A 17,260-nucleotide genomic window follows, 5' to 3' on the forward strand; every position below is an offset into this window, starting at 1 on the left:
GTTCTAAAATGCTGTGGCGATAGGTGCGTTTACATTTGCTGGATACTATCTGTAACTCCGAGAAAATATTTAGGCCTATAATATAGCTGTCACATGCACCTTCTCAAGCAAAAGGGGGAATTTGACACATGCATGATTCAATGTTAGTCTTGTGACTCCCAAGTAAAGAGAGGGAATAGATGGTATTTTATTAATTTTAAGGTGCTTTTTATTTTCACGCTTAACCTTATGAAAACGAGAAGTACCTTCAGCTCAGGTCAAAGGGACTCCTGGTGTCAGAACAGCCAGTTATTTATGTCACAGTTGTACTGACTGCATTAGCTCAACCTTGTGTAACATCACTCCCAATCGCATGTCACCATGAAGATGCATACCTCCTTATCCCCTAACTCAAGGGGTTTTAAAAACACGGGTCACACTTTGTTACAGCCTTGAAATGAAAAGGGACCACAAACTTAAAATGCGGATCACATGGCAAACAATGCCATTTGAGGCAGAAAAAAATTACTAATCTCTCAACAACAAATCAAAGGATTTCAAAGGTAAGAGATGATGGTATGGCTGGTTCTTGCATGCAATGTAAGGAACTGTCAACGCCTGCAATTATGTTCAGGAGAGATTGTTTAAATTTCATATATATTTCAAGAAAAAATAGAACCACCAAATCTAACAATATGCAAACAAAACTTGGATAGACCTTGACATTTCACAGCCATCCTGGAGGAGCTAAGGAGATTCCCGCCTCAAGTACAATTAAGAAAAACACCAGGTTGTTATGGTAATAGAAAACAGAGAATGATAAGAATCTATAAATTCCAAACTTGAAGATTTCCACCCCCCCTTACCTTGTGATTCTTAAGAAGTGTGTGGTGTGTACTGGTGTAGATAAATATGTGCTACTGCTAGGAAAACATAAATTTATGTACATTTAATATTGTGGTTTTTTTTCCCCTAAAACAGTGGTTCTCAACCTTCCTAATGCCGTGACCCTTTAATACAGTTCCTCATGTTGTGGTGACCTCCAATTTCATTGTTACAAATTGAACATAATTAAAGCATAGTGATTAATCATAAAAAACAATATGTGATTATATATGTGTTTTCCGATGGTCTTAGGCGACCCCTGTGAAAGGGTTGTTCGACCCCCTAAGGGGTCGTGACCCACAGGTTGAGAACCGCTGCCCTAAAAGGTTATTAAATCAGTAGTGCATGTTATGCCAGATCGCATCTTAGAATTGAGGCAAAATCATAATACCTCCTCCATTTAGTCCTCCATAATATAAAAGATCATGACTCCATGCTATACACCTGAAACTAATACAGAATAACTACGAATGTAAACTGTAACTGAAATTTTTTTTTAAATCATACAGTAATGTAGTACAAAGGCTTTTAGGTTGCCATAGAAGTTTACACCATTCTTGATCTCTTTGTATACTAGTAACTAAAAATTATGCCAAGCATTTGTTCTGAAAGAAGAAATAATTGGGCAAATGAGAAAGCAAAAGTTGGGGGTATTTTACATTGGAAAAATGTGTGGAATGTATGAAATTGGAAAAGTTCTAGTTTTCTACCTCACTTACTTCCAAGGATGGTCTGTGGTTTGTTCTTGTTATATTTCTCTTGGAATTTCTGGTAAAGAACATCAGAAACACATAAAATAAGATCAAAGCACCAATGAACTACAAGAATGTCCACACAGTACACAGGATAGGATTCTTATCACATCATTTTCATTATTTCAAAGAGGAATTCAAAGCAAAAGACATTAAAGGCAACAAAGAAAAATGTTATGATAATGCGATGCTAAGTTATAATGAATGTATGCTTCATGAACATGAGTCTCATGAATATCCCAGCTTTATTAAAAGCCTAGAGCAGTGGTTCTCAACCTTCCTAATGCCGCCACCCTTTAATACAGTTCCTCATGTTGTGGTGACCCCCAACCATAAAATTATTTTCGTTGCTACTTCATAACTGTAATTTTGCTACTGTTATGAATCGTAATGTAAATATCTGATCTGCAGGATGTATTTTCATTGTTACAAATTGAACATAATTAAAGCATAGTGATTAATCACAAAAACAATATGTAATTATATATGTGTTTTCCGATGGTCTTAGGCAACCCCTGTGAAAGGGTCGTTTGACCCCCAAAGGGGTCGCGACCCACAAGTTGAGAACCACTGGCCTAGAGGCACCAGAAACCGCTAGCTCACGTGTCCAGACTTGGGCTGAAAGGGGAGTTCCTACCAGCTATGCCTTTCTCCCACTTGTTTCTTTCTATCCTGGCTATTCCTCCTGCCTACAGGACATAACATAACTTTGCGCAATAAAACATTGCCCTCAACTCTGTGGCCTGACACAGCATGTGATGCAGTTAACATGGAGGTTGTGACTCCAAGTTTCCCTCTGAAAGATCATCGTGCTTTCTTACATGCATTCCTGACATGTCTTCAAAGTGGGAAGGAAAGGCATAGAATGACAGGTGCCCATATACTCAAGCCCACCCCCAAACACAGAGAACACTCTTCTAGTCCTGCGAGCCTCTCAGCATAGTCCCGGGACCAGCAGCATCTCTGGGGAACTTGTTAGAAATGCACATTCTCAGGCCCAACCCAGACTTACTGGGTCAGAAATTCTGGAAGTGGCGCCCAGAAATCTGTGTTTTAACAGGTCCTACAGGTAACTCTGATGGTGTTTAATGTGTGAGGATTACTGCTCTAGGCTTCATTTACATATCATCAGCGTTCACTCTGGTAAACCAAGCAGGTTCCAGGAGAAAGGCAGACCCACTCGCACTGCCTAACACTGGTGGCCACACCGTGCTTTCCCTCTCGCTCTGAGAGCACACAGCGAAGGGAATAACCCTACACTTGGAGCATGTGTGACTTTATCGTTGCAGTGATCATTCTAGAAATAAATCTGGACAATAAGAGAAGAGTCACAACCTCAACAGATAATATGAAGCAACCGAGCCAGATAGAAACACGCACACGCACAGATGACAGTGGTTACCTTGGGACATGGAGGTGCAGCATCTTTACAACCCTTATGTACATTTGCAGTGCAGCCTGTAACAAAGGGAGGAGATAGAAAGGTGTCTGTCTTATTTAAGGTAATCAGAAATGAACAAGACGACATCGTGGTTTTACTGGTCATTATGAAATAGCACATTCACATTAAAAATATTTAGGAAACATAAGGGAAAAAATACTAAATGATGTGGAGTCCCACTACTCAAGCACAAGCACACTGCTAGTTGTTTCATTTCCTTGGAGATACTGTTCTCCTTTTGCAGAGGAACTCATCCATTATGACACCTGGAGTTAACGCATGACATACACTTCTGTGCCTGCCTGAGAACCCGTTTGCTATTATCTGCCTATATTGTAAGCAATTTCTGATATCTGGCTGGTAGCAACTGCCCTCTCCCACACCAGGTAGAATGCCTATGGAAATGGAAAGAAAAACTCACACCATCACTGAGAAAAAAATATGTCATCGGCTCTGACAGGAATGCTTACTAACCAGAGGTAGCCAAACTAAAAGAGAAGAGTGAGTGGCCTGCCTGTGTTTTCCTCCAAGAAACAATGCGGCCTCATCGCCGTGAAAGACGTAAGGGAACACCTTGCCTGCCCCTTTCTGCCAACGGGCTCAGAGACCCAAGTTGTCCTCACAGAAAACTGCCCCTGTGTGGGGACTGCTTCCTGCCAGGCTGCTGTCTCCCTGCCCTCTCTCCCCTCCCACTCGCCAGGGCCACCCTGTCCCACCCACCCCCATGCCCTGTGTAGATGCAGGAACCTGTGGCTTATCAGAAGCTTCATGAGAAAGAATTATCCCATCCATTTAGGTCCCTCAAAGCCACACTGTGCAGGAGGTTGAACCCAACCACCCTCCCACCTGTGGGTCTACAGAGGCATTTCAGCCAACACCTCAGCGGCCAGTAAGCAGGGCCCAGGCTGACCCGCAAGCTGGTCCTGCTGGCAAACATGGAAACCGGAGGCTCTCTCCTCATTCCAGAATAAGCAAATAAAAAAAGTTAAAGGAAAAAAGAAGCTGTGAGCTACCCCAGCACAAAATTATACTGAAAACAAACAGGCAGAGTGAGCCAGAGTATTATTAAATCCAGAAAGAGAGAAAGGTATTTTGAATGTATTCTCCCAAAGAGACATGAAATAGGACCAAAGGGCCATGAAGGAGGCAGCTGTGAGGATCGCTGGCAGCAGGAGAGGAGGACGAGCTTTGTGAGATGAGACAGGACTGCAAGGAGGGAGAAGGTCGAGAGCAGAATGTGAACCGGGTGTGAAGAATCAATGCGACAGAAACATCAAAGCAGCACCTTGAAATTAAACTTGAAAGGTTTCCTCCAGAATGTGGAGAAAAAGCAGGGTATAATTATAAAATAGAAGGTGTCATACAAAGAAGACAGATAACAGAGATCACACTTCTCCAAGGAAAAAATCTGAAAAACTAGATCAGAAGCAATAGTCAAAGCGACAACTGACAAAAACTTCTTTTAAAGCTAACAACCCGCTCCTCACAAAAAAAGACAGATCAAAAGCTCTCACAGTTTCCTAGAAAAAAATAATTAAATGACACCTATTGCATAGAAACATTCTGACGACATCTGTATGATTAAAAATTGCAAAGTCCTCAAGTAGACAAAGCAAGTCACCCACAAAGGAATAAGGTCAAGCAGGCCCCAGACTTTGCTGCTACAATTTTAAATGCTCAGATAGAGTGGACCAGTGTTGACAGAGTATTGGGGTGGAAACATTTGGCCTAAGAACTTGGCCAGATAAATTGCTTTTTGTGTGTGAAAGAAGCAAAGATACACCCTTAGATATACAAGATTTCAGGAAACAGACCACTCCAATAACCTTCTTAAGAAAGGTATTAAGAGCAGAATCAAAACTAAGAGTTCAGAAATAAATCAGATTTTTTTAAAGGAGCAAAATGAGCACTGGAACCGTCTAAACAAAGAACCGCAGCTAAAAAATTGTTGTAAGTAGAGACACAGAGCTGAATACAAATATCAAATTAGTCTTGAAATAGAAAACTATTTCTGAAAGATTATACACATAATATAAAAACAATAATTTAATGATGAATTAGTATACTAACAGAGGCTAGGGGTAAAAAGGGTAAATAGAAGGGAAATAAAAGAGTATGTAATTATAAGACTTTCATAGCCCTAACGTTAGTATTAATAGATAATAAAAGAGCATATCTGCTTGCCAAATCTATGAAAAAGATAAAAGCAAATGGCTAAACCAGACATCAAGGAAAATAGCATAGAACTATAAAAGATAGCTGATAGCTGTAAATGCAAATTAGAAAAAAAATGCTATAAAACAAGGCCTCTCCGTTACATTACAGAGCACCTATACCCAAAATGAAGACGCACACCCCAAATCAAGACCACAGAGTTAGGTAAGGGAAATACAAAGAAAAGGAAAGCAAGAAGAATGTTAACTTTAAACAAAGTAAAATTTGATGCAAAAGGCATTTAATGGCATTAGAAATTAATTTTATATTGATGAAAGTGAAATCCGCAATGAAGGTAACATCAAAATATAAGTAGTGCAATCTATTTATAAACAAGGAAAATCTTATAAAAATACAATTTTCATGAAAAACTAACAACTCAGGCTTTAACCAAAAAAAAAATTGCGGACACCAGGATTTTTTAAAATATATTTTTAATGATTTTAGAGAAGAAGGGAGAGGGAGAGAGAGATAGAAACATCAATGATGAGAGAGAATCATTGATCAGCTGCCTCCTGCACATCCCCTACTAGGGGCGGAGCCTGCAACCCAGGCTTGTGCCCTTGACCAGAATCAAACCTGGGACCCTTCAGTCTGCAGGCTGATGCTCTATCCACTGAGCCAAATCAGCTAGGGCCACCAGGATTCTCAGTATTTACATCATATTTTGTTTCACATCATATTTTTAAGATTAGAAATACTAACTTTCACGATTAAAAACAAAAATACACCAATGAAATAGGATTATTTATCAAAAACAGCAGAGATTGGACATGTCATAGTCTCTTACCCAATGTAAAAAAAAACTTAATGTTAATATGAAGTTTAAAACTCTAACACTCCCCTACCCCCAAAACTGTAAATCTTAAAACTTCTAAAAAACTGTGGTTAAAAAGGAAATCAAGTGTATATTCATACTGATTCTAGAATTTAATCTAAGGCAATAATCAAAGATGTGTACAGTAATATGTGCAACATTATGCTGGGAAAAACTTAAATGTACACTAAGTAAGGAATAACTTAGTACATGTGATAGCATCCTCAAATACAACATGAGCCTAACAAGTTGACTCTTTTTATTAGAAGGGACTCCATCAAAATATTAGGTAGCAATGTCCTCTAGGTGGTAAATTTGGATAACTCCAAGCTTTTCCTTAAACCTTATATCTTCTATGAATTTTATTACATTAAAAAAAATTGACTACTTTAAAAGCTGAACATATCCTATTATCTACTTTCAGCAATTTCCATCTTCCACTAAGACTTCCATGGCAACTCAGTGTGAACCTACATATTCTATACTACAAAAGTTTACTTTTCAGCAAGTCCTGGCTCCCTAACCTGCATTAATTACTTCTGAGTATCTAACTAGATATTATTAATTATATATTAACTACATATGAGTGTCTAGGGCCCAGCTTAGTGATGGCTGCTGTAGGGGATACAAAAGAATTGTGTGATTACAGTCCTTAAATAACTTGAAGTCCATTTTAGTAGTTAAAAACCAAAAGAGGTTGTCCATAACCCAGTATTAAAAAGAATAGAGAAAATAGGCCATAAACGTGATGTGTAAGAATTTAGGCCACAGAAGTCAGGGAAGATTTCCAAAACGAGGTGGGAAATGTGGACTGACAGAGAGAAGGGAGATTATAACCATAAGTGAAGGAACAGAGGCAGGAAAGCCCACGGGAAGGGAGAAGAGGCCAGCAGGCCCAGCTCCGCCCCTGGCTGTACGGCTGAAAGGGGAACTAACCTTGGACTGGCCAGCAGGAGGCAGACCAGGAACCACAGGCATCAGAAGAGGTTGGGCTTAGTCCAGTAAACAAAAATGAGAGAAGTTCTTTTGTGTATGTGGGCTGATGGAAGTGGTGTTGTACAAAGACTGATGTGGTAAGTGTATTCAGAATAAATTGCATGTGAAAATACCTGGAGAGGGAAATGAGTGCAATTTGCTCTCAGCAGTCCCAAAGAGGGTGATGAGAATGTACCTGAGTGGTCCCAGGGAGACAGGAAAGGAAAGAGTGATGGGGGTTTGTGGGGACTGGGGTGAGGCGGGGAGACAAAGGGGAAGAGGAGTCAAGGTGCCCAAGGTCTGAGCTTGTACCATTAGTGCAGCAAGAAGGACGACCTTTCACATGAAACCTCTGGGTGGTGATGCCCACAGCGAGGGTCACCCTGAGCCAGTGTGACTGGGACAGTCTTGGTTTATTATCCCTGTAGCTCTTCCATACTCTCAAAAGTGGCCACAAACTACCTGATTGCTCAGTCTCTCTGGGCAGCTGTAAATATGGAAGTAGAAAGTGAGGGATTGCCGAGACCAGTTTGGCTCAGTGGATAGAACGTCGGCCTGCGGACTGAAGGGTCCCGGGTTCGATTCTGGGCAGGGGCATGTACCTTGGTTGCGGGCACATCCCCAGTGGGGGGTGTGCAGCAGGCAGCTGATCGATGTTTCTAACTCTCTATCTCTCTCCCTTCCTCTCTGTAAAAAATCAATAAAATATATTTTTTTAAAAAAAAAAGAAAAGAAAAAAGAAAGTGAGGGATAAAGACATTAATCTGGGAAGATTAGGCCTAACTATCATATTCTAGAACAAATGATTGCACGACTATTAACACAGAAACAATTAGGGGGGGTGGTGGTGAACAAATGCGTAAGAACTGAGTTTGGAGGGCCTCAGGACAAAGGAGACAACACCCGTGGTAAACAGGAGGGAAGCGTGCCATGGAAAAGAGAGTGTTTACCTAAATGGAGGGACCATCGACAGGAGCATGGACTCTCAGACCTGACTAGAAAGCGATGCCAAGTTTCCATCAAAAGCAGGACTTCCGTTAAATACAAAAGACAGAGGCCAAAATGCAGGTGGCTAAGGAAGAAGTGCCAGGGAAAGACATCAGAGCTGTGAGCGCAGATCACCCCCTGGAGGAGTTTACCTTAAAATGAGGGGAGAGAAAGATGGTGATGTGGATGGTGGATCCACCATGGGGATCGGCCTTGTGATCACCGTGGACTGACACCCTAGGAAATGGGTGCCGTCACACCCACTTATAACCGACTGTTGACAGGCAGGCAAGCCAGAAACAATCCGCAGCAATACTTACAGCAAATTTCTAAAAAAATTAGCAACTTAAATCACATCTGAACTGCTTGATGCTATTTCAGATCCCATAAGAGAAAGAAATCAAGTATTTGCCAAGGAAAGCAAAGCTCAAGCCCGTGTAGAGCTGGTGTCATCAAACACTGTCAACTGTGCAGAGGAAATGCAAGCTGCCTTTCATGCTGTGTGTGGATGGTCTTTTCCTGAGATGTACAACTATCAATACGGTTTGATTCTTAATGGAATCATTTCCTAGGAATTTAAAGAGAAACTTACAGGGAAACGTTCCCCTGCTCTTCTCTCTCCCTTATGCTCCCATCCCACCCCCATGCAGCCCCCTAACTCTGGCCACCAACAAATATCATAAAATGCATTTCACCTGCCTGGGCCTGAATCCTTTGGCTCTGAATAATTCTTTCACTCCACAAATATTTACTAAGCCGCTGTTCACAAGGCATTGGCTCTGGGCACTGTGGGTGCCATGAACGCAGAGGGTCAGCTTGAAGGTGGGCATGGGAGAGGCAGAACAGAGCTCTGTTTTGGACATGTAACATTTGAGAAGTTTCTAGACACCCAAGTGGAGACATTAAGTTGGCAGTAATATATGTAGTTTGGGTTCTGGAAGGTTATGGATAAAAAGTACTGACTCGAACCATCGTGGGTCATTCTTGTTAAGTTGTTAAATCGTATGTGCGGCACAAAAGCAAACATCCATGTGAATATGCTCAGCAATGACCCTGGCCTTAGGGATCTTACTGTCTGGGGAAGCAAAGCATAAAGACACTGCGTACAAGGCCCGAGAACTTACTGGAACACTGCAACGACTCTTTCCCCAGGAGCGTTTTATCACAAACCAAACACTGTAGAACTACAGAGGAAGTTCCAGGGACAAATTGATGTCGACTCAGCTTCTCTTTGTCTTTGGCATCCTTGCTTTTTGTCTTCAGATAGAGCAGCAGCAGCATCAGAAAAATGGGGGGAAATGAGAAAAGAGAAATGCTGAGAGCCAACATCTTAGAGAAGTCATACAAAGACCCTACATTTCTATCAGAATATAAGGACTGTAATCAACAGGTACAATGATGCCAACATGTATTATTACCCAGAATGTAGTTGTCTTAGCATTTCTGATGACTCAGGCCAGTGGTCGGCAAACTGCGGCTCGCGAGCCACATGAGGCTCTTTGGCCCCTTGAGTGTGGCTCTTCCTAAGCCTTAGGAGTACCCTAATTAAGTTAATAACAATGTACCTACCTATATAGTTTAAGTTTAAAAAAATTTGGCTCTCAAGAGAAATTTCAATCGTTGTACTGTTGATATTTGGCTTTGTTGACTAATGGGTTTACCGACCACTGACTTAGGCAATACTCCATATAAAACATACAGGTTTTCAAGTATGTGTAAAATCTGAGGTAAATGATTTTAAAGGGGGAGGGGAAACTATACTAATTGCTGAGAAACTGAGCCATCTATGTTTCTGCATGATAGGCACCAAACCTTAACTACCTTAGATTTATTCCGAGGGCTAGTCATCCGATTCATGATGAAGCTGAAAGTTCGGCTCACTTTGTACTTTTCAGAATCCGATTTGGCAGGTATGATGTATTTATCCCATTCTTCTTCCGGAATTCTACAAAAAATAATCTGTATTCGTTCATGGCTTATAGGATTTAAAGAGGGTAAAATACAGCATATGCTTTTACACATATATATTTACACATGTTTTATACATATATTTACACATATAGATTTGTTCAGTTTTAATTGTTATTCTAAAGATAAAGATAAAAACTATTAAAAATATATCTTATAGATGGGTAGGTAGATAGATAAAGCAACTAGCTCACAGACTAACAACTAACAATTACAGAATATAAGTGGTAGAGTTAGGTATTCAGTATATAATTCTTTCAATTTTTCTGTATACACTTTTTCATAATAAAATACTGGAGAAATAAAGGATAACTCAGACTTGTAATTTTACTCTGAAAATCATCTCTCTGTTTATTATACTAACAGAATTTTCCTCCAACACAGAGAAGCCAAAAAACCAACAATAAAAAACTGTATTTTCTGTATTTTGGGAACATAGAGATAATACTCAGCAGACAGATATTTCCTTTGTCAATACAGCCTGAGAAACAGGCTGTCTGCCTCCTGATTCCGTCTCTCCTACTCAGTCAGGTTATTTGCAACCTGAAACTCTCTAGGTTACAAAGGAGAGAAAACTGTGGATACTCCCCCAAATAAGAGGCAAGTTAGAGGCAACTGCACCCAATCCATGAACACACTGAACATCATTTATTTACCTCTAATCCATATAACCATTCTTTATGAAAAAAATAAGTCCCAGCTATGAAAAATGATATTTCCCCTGGAATCATTTTCTCTGATAGTCTTATATTTCTAATATATAACAGAGAAAGAGAGAATATGTTAAATATCAACCTAAGTATATATCTTGTCAAACCAGATAACACTTTTGTAGACCGAGTATTTCCAAAATAAAGATTTCATATCCAAAGTCTTTCCTACCACCACCACCCCCCCCCCCCCGCCCCCGGCCCCATCAAACAACAAAAACCCACAAAAAACCTTCTCATTTGTGAAGATTAGTGGCTAACGCATTCAATTCTGGGAAATACTTTCAAAAGCAATCATTTTATTGATATGCACCAAAATATACATTATTACTTTTGTGAAAATAAATTCAATGACAACTTTCTAGGACTTGAGTTTTCTCATCTGATCAATGACAGGCTTAAACTAAATTATTTCTAAGGGCCCTTCTCACATTTAAATATAAAATGTATTTACCTGGTACATATTAAACAAAACTTTAAGTTATTTAACCTCTATACTAGATAATGGAGAGTTCAAACTTATGAATGTGTGTTTTTTTAAAATAAATAAATGGCTTCAGAGCTGCCTCTTGTTCATGCAGATCCAAAGGCATAGTCAGGACAGTGTCTTGCTTTTCAAATCTTGCACAGTAAGTGAAACTGGATTTGCTACTTAGAGAGAATAGTTGAAAAAGCCAGAAAGGAAAGAGGGTGAGTAGAAGTGAATGTATCCTACAACTACTCAGAGTACCAAAAAGGAACTCAGATCCTATTATTTCCTTTCTACTTCACAGCCACTTCTTTAGATAACTGGCTGATGAATATAACCTGTAAAATTCCATACCTCTTATGTCTTAAGCATCCTAATTTTCAAAACTCGTGGTATAATATTCAACAGGCTCACTTTGGGAGTGGGAGAAAAATACATCTGAGTCACAAAAGGTGCCACCCAATACCTAAGAGAACAGTAGTAAGCTGAGTAGACTAAATCTCAGAATTAAAGGATGGTGAGATGGTGAGGTCAATGTGGATTTTGAACTCAAGAAGTCCTCTCTTCTACTTCCCAGCAGGAACACAACTAAACTCTCTCAAATAAAAGAAAATATGTACCCAACTATATTCCAAATCACCATGCTACAGAAGAGAATATCAAGAACAACGTTTCAGTTTTGATTTAAAAAGTATACATGCACCACAATTTACCATGTATTCTACATACTTCTACAAAATTACGTAAAATTATACCACTTAACTTTTAAGCTCAAAGGCTGATAAGGCCTCAGACATGATCATGTAAACAATAATAATCTATATAACAAGTAAGTACTGTAGTGAAGAACTGAGAAGGGCAAGATCCTCAACTGAATTCACAACAGAATTTAAATAGCTTTCAATTTATAAGAATCTTGGGGGAAATAATTTAAACTCCTTCAACATCCCAGAACAAGAATGCCTAAGCTCTGTTATCAATCTGATGCCCAGTGGAATCACCCACAGTAAAGTTCTACAAGCACGATTCTTCAGAGTCTCTTGGTATTGCCTTTTTAATTGGTAAGTAGATATTTAAAATATCTAAAGAACATCTTAATCCTAATTTATTATATTTGTAACCTATTTTTGAAATTAAAACTGGGCATCTAAATGTTAAAAAGTTCTCACTATCCAAATTGAAAGTTGACACAGTGTGACTTCTTTGAACACTCAACTGCTCAAAAATTTTCTTAATAGAAAGTAACAGATGCAGTAAATTTAAGACAGATGGTGGCAATAAAGTAAGTGAGTCATGCCATACAGCGTTTAAGCTGTTAGGATAGGTAGTGTGTCACCTCTGCAGAAATGAGCCTGCAAGGTCTGGCGTGAGCTCCCCATTTACCTGGCTGCATTCAGAAATGAAGTGATTAATATACATAGAAATGCCAGTGTAGGAGGACCCTCAAGTAAATATGTACATCATGAGCAAAGCCAACCACAGGTGTGGCCAGGGCTCTTCCTGGCATATCCAACAAGATATCAGGAACAGAACAGGTGATAAAATATCTACTCTACTAGATACGCCAGGGCAGCGATTTTCAACCAATGTGCCACCGAAATTTCTAAAACATACAATGCTTGACTACTTAGTCGGAGACACTGACCTCTTTTCCCTTGGACTACCAAATTAAAAAAAAAAAAATGACAACAGCCAACAATATAGCCATCCAGTGTGAATGAATCAAAATTTTACCAGATTGGCAAAAAATATATGTTTTTCATGTGCCACAGAATTTAAGGGATCGGTTTGTGTACCGGGAGTTGGAAAAGGTTGAAAATCACTGCACTAAGGGATATGACTGAGAAAGTCAGATGCTTTCAGGATGTGGATTAGGGGGCAATAAAGAATAGAAAGAATAAAAAACAGAATGACAGAAAATGTGGAAAAACATTGGTTTTTCTAGCCTTAGATCCCTTCCTCTCCTAATGAAAAATAAATGTTTTATTTAAAAAATCTTGACAATCAGTCCAGTACTTCTTCAATTGTGAGAAAGATGGCAGAGGGAAGACTGCTAATCAAAATGACAACCAAGATGATGAACAAATTCCAGAATTAGTAAATTGCTCAAAAGGAGTAATAAAGTAAGCAGCTCCAAACGGCCAAACCACAAAAAACACACACCCAATAATGGTCAGTTATTTTGCTCCTGCCATCACCATCATCATTGCCATATGGCCATCTTCCTCACTTCCTGTTCTTAAAGGACATTCTTAGTCTTCCTCTGGTTTTCTCAGCTCAAAGTTTCTATTTTGGTCTCAAAATATAAGAATAAACAAAAGGAGGCTTTTCCTTATTAATACTTTTATTCCAAGACTTAAATCACAACAGTCTACCTTGATCTATATATTAAAAGGTTTCAGAGTTTCAGCATTAATATCACCAAAATTAAAACCATTTTCTCTTTTTCATATGTTCTCTTAATACCAAACATTTCTGCCATTTCTGCCATAACCCCAGGCTATTTCACAGTGGGGCTCACGCATGGTTAGTTACTTGAGGCCAAAAGAACTCAAAGTCTTGCCTGCTCCCTAGTCAACTTCCAAAACTCCAATTGACAGTTATTTGGGGGAAGAGAAGGAGAGGTGCTTAGGCACAAAGCTTTCAAATCTGCATATCAATTAGAAAACTGATGATGTTTAAAACACTTTCAACATTATGTGTTCTTTGTTTCAAACTTAACACTCCTACACACTACTCCCTACAGACAGGTAACAGATGTTTAGGCACTTTCTATAACTGACCGCCCAGGACCTGTTGTCATAGTAAATAAAGCTTCTTGTCATGGCGGGCCTACCTAGCCAAATCCTGATGCCTTTTTATTTTCTTTCCTTTAAAAAAAATAATAATAATTTTAGAGAGAGAGAGGAAAGGAGAAAGAAACAGATTTGTTGTTCCACTCATTTATGCATTCATTGGTTGCTTTTTGTATATGCCCTGACCGAGGATTGAACCTGCAACCTTGGCTTTCAGGATGATGCTCTAACCAAGTCAGCTAGCAGACCAGGGCCCGATGCCTTTCTAAAGCAGGCGGTCCTCACACTGCTCCCCGTGGTCCTGTATGCTATAAGTGTTTGGCTTTGACAATAACCCAATAGAATACTCTGTCCCCAGTCTGGAGGCCTGCACATCCGGGGACTGAAAGGAGCAGCTAGTCAGCTATACAGATCACAAAGGAAGCCAAGGATTCAGGCAGGCCCATTGCACAGAAACTTCACAAACCATTAAACAAGTATCCAAAATGATGTGCACACATTTCCAAAGGTGGACCAAGCAGTGCCTCCGGAAATTTGGAACAGTTAAAATACCTTTTTTCCTCTGGCGGCTCTGGTAAACTGTATGCTCTTTGCTCTAAAAGACACAGAAAATAAAATGAAAACCAAGGCAGACAAGCTAGCAGTCACATGTTAGTCTGAAATGCACACACTCCACCCTATTCTGTCATTATGTACACCACCAGTTATGAGAAAATACGTCACTTTATATAAGTAGGTCATTGCTCCAGGTATCTTTACCACTTTCCTAGTTTGGAGGGAATGGGGAAGAGGCCAAAACATGGCAACAGTTAACAATTCTATGAACAAAGTTAGCATCAGCAAGGGCAGCAAATGTTTTCAGAAGTGCAGAAAACCAGTTCTATCTTTTTTTTATATTTCTCACCAGAGCTTCATCCCTTATTTGTAACGCTAATTTCCCAACATACAGAATCAATAGATGCCTTCGCTATTTTTTTAAGCAAAGCTAAAAAGAAAGTCTTGAAGGCCAGTCTAAGGAAGAGCCCATTTGAATAGATCTGCAATGCCTTTACAAAATCCTAGCAGCAGCCAGCTCAGAGATGCGCCTTGTGGCTCGGGGGGGAAAGGGAAGGCCACCTGTCCCATTGGGCTTCTGGGGGGTAGAAGGACAGGCTCATGCAAGCAGCTCAGCGCCATCTGGTTTTCGGAAGGAACTGGAGTACTTACTACAGGGATGGAGCAGAGCCACTGATTTAGACAGTGAGAGAGACTGATGGAGGGAGCGGCCACTGTGGAGCACACCATCTACAGAGCAGGGACAAATCCTTTACCATTACAATCCAGAAGCTTGAAGAGGCAAAACTAAATTGCAAAGAAGATGGGCCAGGTATGTAAGAAGGAACACTACTAAATACATATCCCTGAAATGTGTAAATATCGATGTTGAACTTTATTCTATCTTGTAGGTAACATAAAATCTTCTCTGAAGAATTTGAAGACTTTATTGTATCGCTATTAAATGTTCCACAAAATAATTCCTGGGTAGAAATCAGTATCTTTATTGTAAATAGGCTGGGGTACAAGAGGTACCAAGAGAATAAAGCTTCTTATCCAAAATAATCGAGCTAATAAGGTAACAGAACCAGACTCAGCCAACTGGACAAAGTCTAAAAAGACTCCATCCATCAGTGCACAGTCATTTCCAAAAGTACATTTAGTTCACTCCTCAGATGCCTAAGTGTAGAACACTTTTGTCCATCTTGGTAAGGTTATAATTATCATCACAATATTGACAATGTCCCTTTCTATCTAAACCTATGATGTACCAAAGGGAATTATGTATAGGGTTGGATTTTATGTCTACAAGCATTAAGTGGTAAAGTTGCTGCCATTGTACTCTTGGCTCAAAAAAAAAAAAAAGGATGAGACATGACAATAGTAGCCCTTTGGAAGTGACAAGGAAGAGAGATCACAAATAAAAATAGAAAGGGCAAAAAGGCCATCCTATCTTCATATAACTGTATTATAGCTCATATACGGGAGTTTTCACTGGGGCAAAAGGAGAATCGGAGTCTACTGAAATAGAGAAAATCTTTAGGACTACTCAAAACTCACTGAAAGAAGATTTCTAACACCACAAATATCAATTTACCCTTGATTAAGCAAACTAAACACTGAAAATTAGAATACATCTTTGAACTGTACACGTTTTCACACCTGTGCTTTGATCACAGTTAAAAGTACTCCTTCTTCCTTAAGAGTTAATTTATTCTTCATAATCCAATAGTTGTGACTAAGATAAATGGTGTCAATCCAAACATTTGCCACCATACAGGAGTATCTGTTGGAATCTATACATTTAGTGTATAGAATCTAAATTACCCGTTTGTAATTTTTAACTTTTGGACAATATCAAACTTCATTCAAATTGCCTTGTTTTAAAATATACTGTCTAAAGATAAGCTTTTATTCACAGAAAAACCAAAGGATGTGAGTTTTTATTCTTTCTAATTCAAATGCCAAGAGTTAAAGATTGTATGTTAGGCAGAGATACCCTTCCTTATTCATTAAAGAATTCATGAGGGAGGGCTCTTTCCACTTATAAACAATAAATTTCCTCTTAGTCATCTGCTCAACAATTTCAAACGTGAAAGGGTCTGACTTGGAAAATCAGGGATATTTCAGATATAAAGACAAGGCCGCCATTTTGCACATTTCATAGAAGACTTAAAGGTGTTTTCCAAATTGCTATGGTATAAAGTGAATTCGTTACCTGGGACTCTGAGTGGAAAGTTATCAAGCTGCCATTAAGAGGACTCCCAACCTAAACTAAAATTAGGTAAAGCTGGAGATCTTAGAAATACTCACGTTATTAAAATAAAATAAAAATACATCCAGGGCAAATTCAATCCATCTTTTCCTGTCCTCTAAAGAATAATTGCACTCTTTCTTCTCTTAGTTCTTTTCTCTATCTTCCCATTCCAAAAATTAACATGGACAACATATGAGTAGTCTTGCTTTCTCCTCTTCCAAAAGACTTCCCAGAAAGGGCGACAGCGGTTGGGGGGAGAGTGGAGAGGGGGCCGTGCAGGGGGCACACCTAGTAAAATACTTGTTTTGTATTTGAAGTATCTTGACTACCATATTTGTTCAACAAATATTTATTGAATATCTTCCATACCTAAGGCCGTGTTTAGGATGGGAGCTCCAAGCACAAAGATTATGCTTACAATACTATTCTACATAGCATAAAATGCAAAATAGCAATGTAATAAAGAATTTTAAAAGG

At 39.3% G+C, this 17,260-nt stretch overlaps 1 protein-coding gene across 9 annotated transcripts in view; it reads right to left on the reverse strand.

Moving 5' to 3' along the window:
- Positions 1–17,260, reverse strand: part of ARHGEF28 (Rho guanine nucleotide exchange factor 28) — a 263,386-nt gene that overhangs the window by 65,635 nt on the left and 180,491 nt on the right. For 7 of the 9 annotated variants that reach the window (XM_059694332.1, XM_059694328.1, XM_059694333.1 and 4 more), the window contains 6 exons: positions 15,199–15,276; positions 14,545–14,587; positions 9,872–9,995; positions 9,175–9,307; positions 3,019–3,074; positions 1,584–1,632 (listed from right to left, as the gene is read on the reverse strand). In XM_059694332.1, coding sequence (XP_059550315.1) covers positions 1,584–1,632; positions 3,019–3,074; positions 9,175–9,307; positions 9,872–9,995; positions 14,545–14,587; positions 15,199–15,276 — 483 coding nt within the window. The remainder of the gene's footprint in view (positions 1–1,583; positions 1,633–3,018; positions 3,075–9,174; positions 9,308–9,871; positions 9,996–14,544; positions 14,588–15,198; positions 15,277–17,260) is intronic. The other 2 variants (XM_059694331.1, XM_059694337.1) reach the window with 1 other exon arrangement.

The sequence above is a fragment of the Myotis daubentonii genome, chromosome 4, assembly GCF_963259705.1.
Source record: "Myotis daubentonii chromosome 4, mMyoDau2.1, whole genome shotgun sequence".
Taxonomy (NCBI): Eukaryota; Metazoa; Chordata; class Mammalia; order Chiroptera; family Vespertilionidae; genus Myotis; species Myotis daubentonii.